General features: G+C 27.4%; 1 protein-coding gene across 4 annotated transcripts in view; it reads right to left on the reverse strand.

Moving 5' to 3' along the window:
* LOC100204766 (phosphofurin acidic cluster sorting protein 1) overlaps positions 1 to 15,459 on the reverse strand; it is a 46,094-nt gene that overhangs the window by 12,496 nt on the left and 18,139 nt on the right. For all 4 annotated transcript variants that reach the window (XM_065804773.1, XM_065804774.1, XM_065804775.1 and 1 more), the window contains exons 7-14: positions 14,896 to 14,969; positions 10,412 to 10,447; positions 10,236 to 10,304; positions 7,817 to 8,061; positions 6,760 to 6,829; positions 4,883 to 4,975; positions 3,508 to 3,660; positions 3,296 to 3,400 (exon numbers count right to left, since the gene is read on the reverse strand). In XM_065804773.1, the coding sequence (XP_065660845.1) occupies positions 3,296 to 3,400; positions 3,508 to 3,660; positions 4,883 to 4,975; positions 6,760 to 6,829; positions 7,817 to 8,061; positions 10,236 to 10,304; positions 10,412 to 10,447; positions 14,896 to 14,969 (845 nt within the window). The remainder of the gene's footprint in view (positions 1 to 3,295; positions 3,401 to 3,507; positions 3,661 to 4,882; positions 4,976 to 6,759; positions 6,830 to 7,816; positions 8,062 to 10,235; positions 10,305 to 10,411; positions 10,448 to 14,895; positions 14,970 to 15,459) is intronic.

Below are 15,459 nucleotides of genomic sequence, written 5' to 3' on the forward strand. Positions count from 1 at the left end.
TCACTGAACTAAAAGCTAAAAAAGTTTAATTATCGCAATGAAATTATGCTTTATGGCGAGGTTTTTTTAGAAATTATATATTTTAATGTAAACTTTTAATCATTACTAAAAAAAATTGGTCAAAAAACATTGTATTAACATATAGTTATAGTTTAAAAGCTGTTGCGTCACTGAACCCATCGACGGGATAATTTGCGTTTTATAAAATAGCGCGGTAAGGAAGTCAAAATATCATCCAAAAGTTCAGATTTCGTTGTGGGTTTTCAAATTTTTCAAATTCGAATAAATTTTTGCATTTTAGTATTGTGAAGGGCTATTAGTAAATATTAGTAAACTTTTGGATTTATGTTAACATTTTCTTATAAAGTTGTAAATTTTTAAGAAATGGAATCAAAATTAGAAGTAAAAAAAAAACGTTATGCAGAATACCAAGCTAATTATGTTTCTCGGAATGCTGATAAAAAGAAAGAAATGTCCAGAGTTAGATCTAAGAGATATTGTCGCGCTTTAAAAAGAAAACTTTTAAATCAATATCAAAGACCAAGCTCATCTTTTAAAAACGTTTAACAAAGAGGAAAAGCATTGAAAAAAGTTTTAAAAGCACTACCAACTTCAAAGGAGAAACAATCTAAAATTCTTTCTATTCTTTCAAATAGCTCTGCTTGTAAAGATAATTCGGGTCTACCTCCAGCATGTTCAAAGCTGTATGGTCTTTCTGAAAGCAATGTTTTAGCAGTTGTAAACTTTTATAATGAAGATGAAGTTTCCCAAATATCACCAAACAAAAAAGATGTCACTCAAATTCAATTATCTGACGGAAAAGCAAACAATATTCAGATACGTCATTTATATTATACACTAAAAGAAGCTTTCGAGTTATTCAAGGAAAAGCATCTGCACATAAAAATTGGACTCAGCAAATTTTGCGACCTTCGTCCACGCAATGTAAAATCAGTTACAAAATTTCCGCATAATGTTTGTGTTTGTAGTTTGCATGAAAATATGCGATTTGTCTTAAATGCATTAACAAAATCAATTCAAGCGCCTTCAATCAAAGTTGGATCTGAAATGATAAATAACTTTGTTTGTGAACCGTACACATACGATTGCGCCTATGACAAATGCGTTGCATGCAAAGGTATGAAACAGTTCCATAAACACTTGCAAACTGTTAATACATTTGGTTTCGAAGTATCCTGGGACGAGTGGAGAAACCCTGAAACTAAAACATATGCAAACATTGAAAAAATTTCAAAAAAGTCTACTGTAACAGAACTCATCCAACACATATCAGCGATGCGTGATAAGTTCGTTAAACACTCATTTGTAAAGAAAAACCAATCAACAATTTTTAATAAACTGAAGAAGGTTTCGATGAGTGTTTAATTTTAAAATTGCGGTAATCCAAGTTGACTGGGCTGAAAACGCTAGGTGTTTCTATCAAAATGAGCCACAAGCGGCTCATTTTGGTCAAAATCAAGTTTCTATCATGACCCTAGCAGTCTGGAACATTGAGTTAAAAACATTTGCCATAGTTTCAGATTCAACTGATCATACTAAGTCTTCCATTATACCGTACATTGACAAAATCCTTCACTTTATTCCTGATCAAGTTAAATGCAAATATTTTTGATTGAACTAACAAATAAATATAAAACTATTGCATAATAACTATTACTTTATGTAAATAATTATTGTATATATTAATTGAGTATATTATTGACTTTTATTCTGGAATTTTTAATTGTTGTAATAACTCTTAAAATGCTAGCATTCTATTACAACAAGAAAATAAAAAACATTTTTCATAAGCAGTAAAAAACTTTATTAGCTCTTGTCAAATTGTTTATCAAATAAGTAATGTTGTTAATAAATGAATGAATAGCTAATATGAACACCCAAAGATGCATGTCTAAAGAATTTTTTCATGGCGCAATAAATGATACTTGTTATGTATATATTCTTGTAACATAACGTTACAAACATATGCTTGTATAGTATAAAAGTATAAAACCAAATTTTGTATTTAATAAGCAATATTTTTAATGAAAAAACAGATAGCTTGTGCAAAAAAAAAAATATATATATATATATATATATATATCAGGAGCTATTTAAACCATTTTCAACAGTATTTGGGTGCCGCCCAAATTAAAATTTGAGGATTATTTTTTTTAATAAATAAAAATTATTGCTAATATTGTTTTTTTGCAAATAAAACGTCGATAATCCGCTAAAGTTCACCAGCACGAGGGGGTGCCACCGTCCAAATTTCTTTCCTAGAATAGGCCCTGTATATATTTATATATATATATATATATATATATATATATATATATTTATATATATATATATAAATATATATATATATATATATATATATATATATATATATATATATATATATATATATATATATATATATATATATATATGTATACACACCATTGCTTGATCGTGTTTTGATCTTTTCCCATAAAAAGTCAAGATTATACATTTAAAAAAAAGTTAATATGTAAGACTAGAAAAAAATTAAATTTTTTTAAATTGATACCCAAACTAAAACCCTCACTGTAAACTCTGTGCATGTTCTCCCTATTAGAGTCAGAACCTTTATATATACTCATGCAAATAAATAACAAAAAAAATTATATAATATAAAGAAGTCTAAGTGACCTCTGTATGTCTTATAGTTCTAAGGATGTTAATTTCGTCATTCAAGTCATAACTAACTAATGATGCCACTAACTCCTAATGATATCATTAACCTCTCCTATTAACTTCTTTTAGTAAGGTCATTAACTCTTTACTAATGACTAAAATATTTATATAATAACTGGTTTTAAAATACAACAAAATTTAAAATTGGGTTAAGTAATGGTGCTTAAAATGCGCCAAAATTTAAACAAAAACATGAAATGATTGAGTCAAAAATGTTAAACACAGTGGAGACTTATATATATGTCAACTTTTGGTTTGAAGGTTTGACACCCCACCCCCTTCACCATCAACAAATCATACAGTAAACCAGAACCTTTTTGTATTTTATTAGGAAAATTGGAACCTTTATTTAGATTGGACTATTTATCTCTACTAGGCAAATTGGGGAACTAAGGTCCTTTTTTTTAGTGGACGAAAACCCTAAGACATTCCCCCCCCCCCCTTACTTAATACCTACTTGCGCCGGCCATAAAATAGACCACAAAATAAAAAATAAAACTACAGAATAAAACAAAAACCAATAAAACCGCAAAAAAAACTAAATACATTAAAAAAAAAAAAGAAAAAAAGCAACCTGTCCATGATCATCATTTAAACCAATTAGCAAAATGTAATCTGGTATATTATCATCTCTCCCTAAGGCAGCATTCACTTGATCATTTATAACAGATAGTCCTTCCTAAAGCACATAATTTTAGAAATATAAATAAAATATATAAAAAAAGAAAAAAACAAAAAAAATAAATTGCATTAAAAGAAAAACAACATAAAAAAGCAAAAATTTACTTTTACACAGTTTTCAAGATCAACGCTAGTTTTATGCTTAACAGAAACCTTGTTGCCTGATTGATTATCTTTTAAAGACAGTCTACGAATTTTATCTTTTCCAGACTTTCCTGATAAAGCAACCATTTGTTTTATACTTTTCGAGTTTTTTTTCTATAAAAATTTTTGTTCTTTGTTTATTAACTAAACATACACGTACACATATTTACATTCCTACAAACCACAGAACAGTTAAAAAAAAAGCTTATGCTATAATGTCATTTATTTTGAGCAAAAGAAATTGTAAATTATAAATAAATAGTTCCATAAAAGCATTTTTTAAATTTCAAATAAGTAAAATTAATTAAATGGAAAATTTAAAAATTAAAAAAGTTCATTTTAAACTTTGATTTATTAATTTGTATTTGATGAATAAAATAGTGAATTTTATTTAAAAAACTAAATAGATAGCAAACTTTAGTTAAAAAATACATTTGTTATATTTTATGTAAAAATTGTACTAAATTAATTAGAATTATCAAATTTAATCAAAACTTTATGACAAACTTTTATTTCAAACTATCTGCTGCTTTTTTACTTATATAGTTAAATGTAAATGAGAAAGTTTTTGACATAATACAAACTAAATGTATTTTAGCTAGATTTAAAATACTTGATTTACATTTTAAATCTAACTAACTTGCAAAGAAACTTTATACCATTATTTTTATCTTAATATTTTGTGAAGACTTTCATGTATCAACGTATACAAACTGGGCATGGGTAAGTAATCAAAATACAAACTTTCTCTGTGCAATTACAATATTGGCATTATTTCTAAAAAAAATAACTCTGTTTTGTAGAGTTTTTATCTTTAACTATGTATTGTATTAGGAATTAATTTAGAAAAAAGGGCATCAAACAAAGGTAAAAAAACAAATGAAAAAACAACTTGTATACGCATGTAAATAATTTTCTCTCCCAACAACCACCACTGGATAAGTATATAGATTATCATGAAATAACAAATAGATTGTTATTTCATGATTGAAAGGAGTGTACAGAAGAACTATATAAAATACTCTCCGTTACTACAATCTACTAGCTTAATAAACTTGTATTTATTTAAATTTGTATTTATTTATATAACTATATCCAGAAAAAAATAAAATAAAAAGTAAATTAATAAACTCTCTCAAAAGTATATCAAACATAAATGGTAACTTTAATAAAACAGAATCAAAAAATAATTGTATTTTAAAAAAATTTTCAAAATGCTTTTATGAAACTAAAAAAAAAAGAAGTAATACAAGTAATAAAAAAAAAAAAAATAACAACAAAAATATTAACATTATAATTTTTTTAATTTTAAACTAATTCATTAGAGACAATGAACCTGGCCTTGATCTGAGTCACTGCTAGGAGATGGTTCTTTACTATCTTCTCCACTGTTCTCAATAAAAGATTGTGTAATTTCTTTATGCAGTTGCTTAATAAATATTTATTAAAATTAATATTAACAGCAACTAATTAATATTATTGTTATTTAATATTAACTATATTAACAGCAACCAATCTTCCAACTTTTATTTATTTTATCAATAGCCATACCGTAAAAACACCTAATTATGAATGAAACCTAATTATGAATGGTTTTATAAAAAGTTTCATATCTTTTATATTATATCAAATTTATAATTTTTTATTTTTTAATAAATAGTCTTTAACAAAAGACAAATCGAACAATAAAAAAAATTATTTGAAAATTTACAATTGTGTTATCTTTGAACTTAAAATCTAACAAAATTAAACTAACAAAAATAGAGAAAAAGACAAACTTAATTTTGAAAATAAAATGAAAATTGTAAAAGCACTATTTTGTGCTAAATTTGATGCTGATTAATATTACGCAAAAAAACTGCAATATCGCTATTATTCCTGAAAATATATTTAAAATAAGACAGAAACAAGAAAAAAAAAAAAGATACCTAATTCTAGATACAAGTAATTATTATTTATTTACCCATAATCTTGTGTATATAAATAAATAAATTAATATAAATGAAACAGTTAAAAAGAAAGGAAAAGATATCACCCAACCAGTTTTAATGTTGTTTAAAGATCAACTTACACCTTTAGATAATAGAAAAGAGAAAGGTGAAAGAATTAAATGGCCAATTATAATATGGCTTCAACTGATGCTATAACTTTGACAAAACCAAACAAGAATCAAAAACACAAAAACTAGACAAACAAGCTGCCAAAAAATATCTAAAGAGCAAATAAAAATTGCATCTCAAAAAAAGCAAGTCAGCCTTCTAAAAAAAGCAACAACAACAACAACAACAACAAAAAAAAAGATTCAAGACTCAAGACTCAAAAAAGATTCAAGAAAATATTAATACCATAGAAGAGTCCATTCATTCATGTTATTCTTGTGGTGTTGATTGGACTAGTAGTCAATGGCTTACATGCAAACAGTGTGCTAGTTGGATTTGTATTGTTTGTATGATTGATTATCATCCTACAATGGAGTTTATTCGCATAGAATGCCAATAGAATATTTTTTGTCATACCATAATTTAAAACAATTCCATTTAAGTAAAATATTTATAACAGTTTCGTTAATTAATTTTATGTGTGTTTTTTCTATTTTCTATCCATCCAGAATTAGGTTCACAGTACCCTAATTCAGGATAAAAACAAGTTTTTTAAAAACTTAAATTTTTTGAAACTTGAAATTAAAACAATGCTATTTTCTTTGTTATAATAAAAAATTGCTATAATAAAAAATATTGAAAAAATAAAAACACTAAAATATGTGTAACAACAAGAGGAATTATTCTTGTCATTACGCATATTTTAGTGTTTTTATTTTTTCAAAAGTCGTAATAATAAGAGAGCTATAAACTTTTTTTTCTTCTCAAAACATCTGTAATTAGGTGTTTTTACGTTATACCAAAAATTACTACAAAATAGTTTTTTGTTTTATTTTAACAACGTCTCTGATGCAAACAATCTAGTTAAGAAAAGAAATTTAAAAGAATAATTTGAAACTTTATTTCTAAAAAATTAGCAAAACTATATATATAATAAAGATTACGATTTCTCAATTAATATAAAAAACATTTTAAAATATCTTATTTTTTGTACAACTCAAATTCAATTCAAGCCTTCCAAAAATAAAATAATAAACACAAAAAAAAAAAAAAAATTATAAAATATAAACTTATAAAATTAAATATTGAAAACAAAAATAAATTATAAAATTACTTTTGTTTCTTCCTTTGTTAATGTTGAAGTATTTAAAGAAGCTGAACTTTTATTTTGATCAAAAAAAGGTCTAAACAAAAAATTTAATAGTTTAGCATTCCTAATGTTAATAATTATTTTTAACTATTTAACATAAATTAATCTTAAAAATTATATTTATGTTATAATTAACATAAATTAATTATTGTTAACTATTTAAGCTTTTAATCAAACTTTTAATAATTATTATTGTTAACTAATTAATGGTTATTAGTTAACATTTATTGTTAATTAATGTTAACTAAAATTAACTTTTAAACTAAAAATTTAACTTTTAGTAATTATTTACATGTTAACTAATTGTTAGTTAAATAACATTAATTATTGCTAATAAATTTACATTAATTATGTAAATTAATTAACAATAATGTAAGAATTATGTATATTATATGTAAGTATATTATAGCAAGGATGTAAGAAATGTTATCAATATTTTTCTTTGTGCTATATCTATCTATAACTTCTTATCTATATATATATCTATCTATAACTTCTGAAAGAAATGCCAGGATGTACCTGAGCTGGTTATTTAAAATAAACATTAACACTTATATAAGCAATGTGTCATACTGAAATAGCCTGCTGCCAGGGGTATCTAGTACATACATCTTATAGCCTGCTGATATAAAGGAGTGCTACTACATTGACTGAGGGCTTGGACTGGGGCAGCAACCTTATCTTGAGCAAATCTATCTTATCTTATTGGTCTTTTTTTTCTTCTTTTTATTAGAAAGCTGTAAGCTATAAAGATAAGCAAAATGAGTAAGCAATTGCATATCTATATACCCAATAGAAGTTTTATATATATATATATATATATATATATATATATATATATATATATATATATATATATGTATATATATATATGTATACATATATATATGTATATATATATATATATGTATATATATATATATTTATATATATATATTTATATATATATACTTATATATTTATAGATATATATATATATAAGTATATATATTTAAAGATATGTGTATATAAATAAAATCACCGTAATCCAGGTCGTTGTACAGAACCAATACTCATTGTATCAGCAAGAAATGCTGAGTAATTTTGTCTATCCTCATCATCCATATAATCTGCATTGTCTTCTTCTTCTTCGTCATCATCATCATCAATATCATCATCATCAATGTCATCATCTTCATCTTCATCGTCATCATCATCAAAAAGGTAGTCATTACCTTGTAACTTAAGATTTTCTCGTTGTAACTCTTTTTGGACATGACCAAAATCCTCAAAAAAAATTAAAATATTTCAAATATTTAAAAAAAAATATTTTTCTATTACTGCTTATTTTTTTTACTTCTTAATTTTACAATAAAATTTAAAAAACATTGTGTTCTAACACTTGTTACTCTGACAATTAAAAAAATTTATTAATTAATGTTAATTAACTAGAATTGACTTAACTTTTAGTAATTATTGATGTTAACTGACTAATTAATGTTAATTAATTAACATTAATTATTTTTACATAATCAATGCAAAATTAAAGAAAATATTTTTTCAAGAAGTTCAATTGTGGTGACCCTACCAATTTATAAAACGGTCAAAAAAAGTACAACAGGATAAATATTTTGGAAACTTTGAATAACAATTTTGTTGGAATTTCAGTAACATAGAGTCCACTTTAGTACTCTAGTTTTTTTTTTGTTTTTTTTATGGCAAAAACATTAAGAATTACTACAAAAAAAAAACTTATCAAAACTCTAAAGAGTCAGCCATACAAACATTAACTAAAGTACAATTGCTAACTAGTTTTCATATGAAACTCTAACAAAACCAATAAATTGCAAAAGTTTTTAAAAAGAATTACAACTCAAGATATTTACAAAATCGGAAAATTCAAAAAAGAAGATACAATTAAAGATAATAACAATAAGACAAACTAAAATAAAAAGCAGATCAATCTACTAATAATATAATAATAATAAAAAATGTCTTTAAATACTTCAAGTTCTTCAATTTGTTTAGTATTGAAGATAAGTTTCACTACTTTTTTTCATTATTTCCTTTCTTAACAGGGCACTGGTTGGTTTTTTCTTTCTGCAAGTTTAATACACTCTGCAACCCATCATTACAATAAATTTTTGCAATCTTGACTTTTGGTTTACCTTTTTGATGTCAGCTGTGATGTGCATGATGTCAGCTGTGATGTGCATGATGTCAGCTGTGATGTGCATGATGATGTGTGTCAGCTGTGATGTGCATGATGATGTGCATGATCAGCTGCGATGTGCATTTTTGATGTCAGCTGTGATGTGCATGAACTTGTTTCTGTTTCATCTCCCTTTTTTCTTTTTTTTTCATCTTCCCCTTTTTCTTTTTCATTATTCAACTCAACTGTATATTTTTATGAGCAGATCAAAATGTTTTGATAAATGGTGGGGTAATTTAAACTGTGTTTGATTGTATATCATGGGCAATTAATTGGCCCTTTATGATTCTCCAATAGATAACACTTTTAGAAATTGAACTTATTTTAAGAGAAGAGTTGTTTATAACATATTTATAACAGCAACCTGGAATAAGCGTTAAAACTAATTTGATTATAAAAGATAATTCAACTACAACCACCTTAAAAATAAAAACACCCAGCCAGTCATTTGATGAATAAGATAAAAATCCTTTTACTTAATAGCTCTGATTTCATTATCCATTAAATCTTTAAACTGAAATAACACAAAGTCACATAGGTGTAACAAAGGGATCCTTGAACTTATGATGTACCCAAAAAAATTAACAAGTAACATTTTCAAGTCATCAACTAAATTTTGGTTCTTTAATTCAATCAAGACATTAAGGTTAAACACAATGGATCCTCTTATCAAATAGTAATTCAATGACAATTTGGTAAAACTTTAGCACTGTCTAGAAACATAGCAGTGAAAACAGTGTTAAGTCACAATTAAAATATAAAAAAGAAACATAGCAGTGAAAACAAGGCTAAAATTGTAATTAAAATGAAAAAAGAACCAACCACTATTTACATTCAGTTGCAAGATAATTTCAACCTTAGTAGGATCTATTTTTACAACACAGGAGTCCAATGTTTTAGCTTTTCTGTAATAGAGTCATTAAAGTCTAAAAAAACAAATGGGAAAAGAAGAACTCTTTAACAGGTTTTTAAAAAAAACCTTTATCTTTTCCTAATGCTTCATTTTGTTTAGCTCCTTTTGCATGGTCTGCCATAATAGGCGCAGAGCCAAAAAGATTTTTTAAAAGATTTACATTAATGTGGCAAATTACACAACTTGCTTTAGTATCAAATTTAAGATCTTTGCTGGACACTGGACACCCTGTAAGCTATTTAACCCCAAAAAAAGTTAATTTATGATAAAATGTGTATTTATAATATTTTACCTAATATGAAATAATAATAAGACTTAATAAAAATACCAACTTACTTCATCTGTTACTTTTAGTTTTTTAAAAAGAACTTTGATTATTCTCTGCTTGAGATTGTGTGAATTTACCTGCAAACAATTCACATTCAGGTAAAAAAAAATTTAGGTTAATACCTTTTTTTTCAAATATTTTATTTTATCAGTAAACTTTTCAAAATTAAAATTCATAAATTTACCTTTCTTTGCAGATCTTGCCGAGTGTATCCCGAAAGCTTAAAATAAAAAATCTTATTGTAAAATGTGTTAAAAAGAGTTGATGAGTGCTACAAATTTTTGTATTTTGAGATTTCTTGTATGAAAATAGACATGGAATTACCAATACAGTCAAAAATATTTCTTAAAAGATTTTTTTGTCCTTATTTTGGTTTTTATATGAACATGACTTTCAAAAATTTTTAAATACATCTAGCGATGTCCTACAAACTTATATAAACATGATTTTAAAAAATTTTTCAACACATTTAGTTTCCAACAAAAGTTATATGAACATGAATTTCGAAAACTTTTAAATATATTTTGCAATGTCTAATAGATTTATCTCCATTTTAGTATTTTCAACAACTTCTCCCAAAAAAAAAAAAATGTTTGGGGTTACTATTACAAAGGTATTCATCACTATAAAAATTAAAAAGAAAATTAATAGAATTTTCAATTATAACTCAAAAAAGATTAAATTAGCATTTCTAATCTCAACTTATTAGACTTTTTCCATTTAAATTTAAACAACTTTTATTTAATGTTCAGGTATTAATAACCTTTAATAAATTAAAATTAAAAACTTGCTTAATAACTGTCTAAAGTCTAAGCAAGTCTTGATTATTGAAAGCTGCTGACTGGTCAAACAAAGTTAGCATCAATAGATCATTATTACAAGAAGGAGAAATTTTTTTTTTTTAAACATCTTCGCTTCCAACAAGGCTGCAAGCAACCACTAATTAAAGTTGGAAGTTGCTGAAGAGAAAAGATGAAGAATGTAGAGCAAGATAACGATTGACGGACAATTAAAGGATTGCAAATTATATGAATTAGGAAAACAAGATGAAGAAAGCGAATTCAAAAGAACTGATGTTCGAGGGAAAAAACTAGATGAATAAGAGTTTTTGGAGCACTTAGGAACAGTCACAGAAAAAGGATGAGACTTAATTGAATGACGAGCAACACGAGAATGAATTATAGTAGATAGCACAAGAGATGCTAGCTCTTAAGAGCAGTGCCCATTATAGTATTTGTAAAAAAGAGAAAGAGAAGCAACGTTACGACGATGTGATAATGGTTGGAGGTTGGCTGCAAGAGCACCTTGTCTAAAAGAGAAAGGGCATCATTAGAAGATCCGCCCCAGATATGACAACAGTATTCCATACAAGGCCGGATTTGAGATTTATAGAGATAGAGAATAGAATCCGAAGTAAGAAAGTGTCAAGCTCGATAAAGAGATGCAACCTTAGTAGATGCTAATTTTGCAACTGATTTGATATATGGTTTCCAAGAAAGATTGAAAGTAAGAGTTAATCGTAGAAGATGAAGAGTAGATGACTCATCGAGTACATTACCGTTCATAAATATAGGAAGATCTAAATTATTGCAATAATGATTGGCTGAAAAAAATTGAGTTTTATCTGTATTGAAGTTCACCAGCCACTGTGAGCCCCATGCTGTAGCAGAAACGAGATCGTTTTCAAGCTCAAATACCCCCTCCAAGCAATCAGAGAGTGTTGGCTTCTTATCACGACAAGAATAAATGGTAGCATCATCAGCAAACAATGCCACCTTAGATGTGAGAATATCTGGAAGATTGTTAATGTAAATTAAAAAGAGTATAGGGCCGAGGATAGAACCTTGAGGAACCCCTGAAGTTACAGAATAAGAAGAAGAGTGCTGTCCATCAAGGACAACTTTTATACTACGATTAGAAAGGAAGGATTCAATAATCTTAAAGATGTTGCCAGATACACTGTAAGAAGAAAGCTTATGGAGAAGACCAGCATGCCAAACTTTATCAAAAGCTTTTGAAATGTCAAGAGCGATGGCCTTAACCTCTCCACCTTTATCTAATGCACGATAAAACCTATCAGTTAATACTGTTAGCAAATCAGCTGTAGAACAAGAAGATCGAAATTCATATTGATGGTCAGAAAGTAAGTTATTAGATTCAAGATGAGAAATTAAGTGTTTGTTAATTAAAGATTCAAAAACTTTGCTTATGATAGGAAGAAGACTAATGGGACGGTAGTTAGACGAATCAGATTGCTCTGCAGAATTTTTGAAATTAGGGATAACAGATGCCGCTTTCCAGCAGGCTGGAAAGCAAGACTCTGATAAGCACTTGTTGAATAGTTTTGAGAGTATAGATAACAGCTCCGGAGAACACTTTTGCAAGACAATAACAGGTATGTTGTCCGGGCCACAAGCTGTAGAAGAGTCTAGGCAGGAAATCACTTTATATACAGAAGCTGGAGTGATACCAATGTCAAGCAATGGATCAACCTGTTTGTTGGCAATATCAGGTAGAACGCAACTAGTGGAATCAAGAGATGATATTGATGAAAAGTTTTTAGCAAACAATTCAGCTTTGTCTTTAGGTGAGGTGACAAAGTCTGAACCATACAAGAGAAGCAGAATTAAAGATTTGCCCTTATTATTAATACTATTAAAGATTCTCCAGAAGTCACAAGAGCCTAATTTTTGAGATGAGATACAAGATTTCATGACCTAAGAATAGCGGGCTTTGGCGTTAGACAAAACCTTTTTACAATGGTTTCTAGCAGTAATAAACAGACATCTGTTTTCTGGAGAGTTGTTTTGCTGATAAATATGGAAGTAACAGTTTGATTGGCAATCGCAGCAGCACAGTGTGAGGAAAACCATGGAGGAGAGTGAGGCTTGACCTGGAATCGTCGAAAGGGAACAAAAGAGCCAGCCTGAATTCACAAAGTTATGTAAGAAGCACATTTGTCGACAGGAAGACAAAAGATTTCTATCCAAGGGCCATCACAAAGAAAATCACGGAAAGAATCCCAGTCAGCTTTATTGTAGTTGTAAGAGGTACGATAATAGGGGGATTCAGGTGATGAAGAAGAATGAGATATTAGTTTTAGAGAGATTAAACTGTGATCAGAAGCACCTAAGGGTAAATGTGGAGAAACTGAGCACTGACTAGGATCAGAAACAAGAAATAAGTCAAGTAGAGAAGGTAAATGATTAGGGTTGTCTGGAAAGTGAGTTGAAAAGTTGACTATTTGAGTTAGGGATTGAGAAAGACAAAAGTTTTGGGCTTTAATGCCTGCAAAATCACTGACACTAGAGCCAAGCCATTCAGAGTGGTGAGCATTAAAGTCACCAACAACAACTATATTAGCTGATGGATAAAGAGACAGGGCTTGGTCAATATGATCAGAAATAACATCAAAAAGAGTGCAGTCATGAGGTGAAGGAGAGCGATATAGAACAAAGAGGAAGGTGATAGAGTGAAGTGGTGCTAAACAAAAGCACATGAAAGAATAGTCTGTGGATTCAAACCTAGTTTCGCGAAAAATGGGTGAATTCTTACGAATGTAAATGCCCAGGCCAAGTATGTGGCAATTGGAGTCTTTACGAAATAAATAAAAAAGAATATTGCTGCATCTAAAACATTAAATGGAGTCAAATAGACATATTTTGGAATTGTCTTCAACATTATATTTTTCTCAACTTTATATTCTCTCTTGAGAGAACATACAAAGCCATTGAAAAAAAATCTAAAGTTCATGCTATCATCAAGCACATACCTGAGTTCACATCAGGCTAAAATGTATGACAATACCCAATATAAAAGTTTTGGAATGAGTAAGCATTAAAATTAGTTCATGCAGATTTCATCAGGGTATGGGAAAAACATGCCTTACAAAAACATATCTTACAAACAAAATTTGGGACATACAGAGTACTTCAAAAAACTGAAGAATTGTACAATTGCATCTCTAAAAGTCAAGATTGAGTAACCAATATTTGTAACTTCATTTTATCTTCTATCTATTCAATCTACTGTAAATATAGTATAAATAAATATAAAAAGTTTCAGTCATTTTTCTGTTTTCCCTTAGGGATAGTTTTTTTTATAGATGAAATGAAAATATATTTGCACATTAAATGAAATTTTTAATCTAAAAAACAACCAACCTGAGGTTAGTTGACTAATTTAGTCTGATTTGGTTTATTATTTAAAACTTTATCTAATTTTTTTTTTCAAAATTTTTATATTATTGAACATTTGTCTGTATAAAAGCCTAAAAAACCTAGTATAATATTTTTTAGTAGTAATATAAAAAACCTAGTAAAATATTTTTTGAAACAATTGATAATTTCATGCCTATGTTTGAGCTACAAGCGGTTGAGTTCTGAGAAATCATATATGAGTTTTTATATTACAACTAGGAAGATTACCATCCATAGTTAACAAGCTCCTCCTATCCATACTTTCAATTAAACTAGGGGATTTCATATTATAGCATTTTAGCATTTGTCTTGGCTAAGGAGCCTCACCTGTTTCAATACAGAATCGGTTTAACATTGTTTAAAACTTTAAAACTCTTTAAAATTTTTAAATAACTAGTTAAAGTAGTGTCTTAACAAAAAAATATTTTGAAAATTAATAAAAAATTTAAAAAAATATAAAGATTTTTACTTGTTCCATTTCTCCAGCACTATCCTCAACATCGCTACTATAGGAATCATCATCCGAGCTCAAGTTTGGGTGTTCTATATAAACAAATTATTTTTTTAATAATACCCATCAAAAATTTACAAGAACAATATATGGTAACATTAAAAAAAACAAAAAACATTCCCAGGCATGGTATACAACCTCGAACGCATCCCTTACATATCATACAATTATTTTGTAAATTACAGCATGTGGTAAATTGCATACCATAAACAGAGGCTTTTAAAAAGTTGCACAATAAAAAAAATAACAATAACAAAGTACAAAAGGAACAAGAGATTTTAATTAGGAGTTTAATCCAAAACTTTTAAATAGAAAGCAACTAAGTGGTGGACTATTTTGAAGTTTTTTTAGACTCATTAAAATAAAATACTGATATCACACACTAAATCTTTTACTTTCATTTGGGTTTGTTAGAAGAAAGGTAAAAAAAAAAATATAGCCTACTGACAGCCAGAGGTTGCCAAAAAATTCAACATGAAAGGTCATATATTAGGCTTTTTAGTCAAATGCAATTGATATGTA

This window comes from Hydra vulgaris, chromosome 09, assembly GCF_038396675.1.
Source record: "Hydra vulgaris chromosome 09, alternate assembly HydraT2T_AEP".
In the NCBI taxonomy this organism is placed as follows: Eukaryota; Metazoa; Cnidaria; class Hydrozoa; order Anthoathecata; family Hydridae; genus Hydra; species Hydra vulgaris.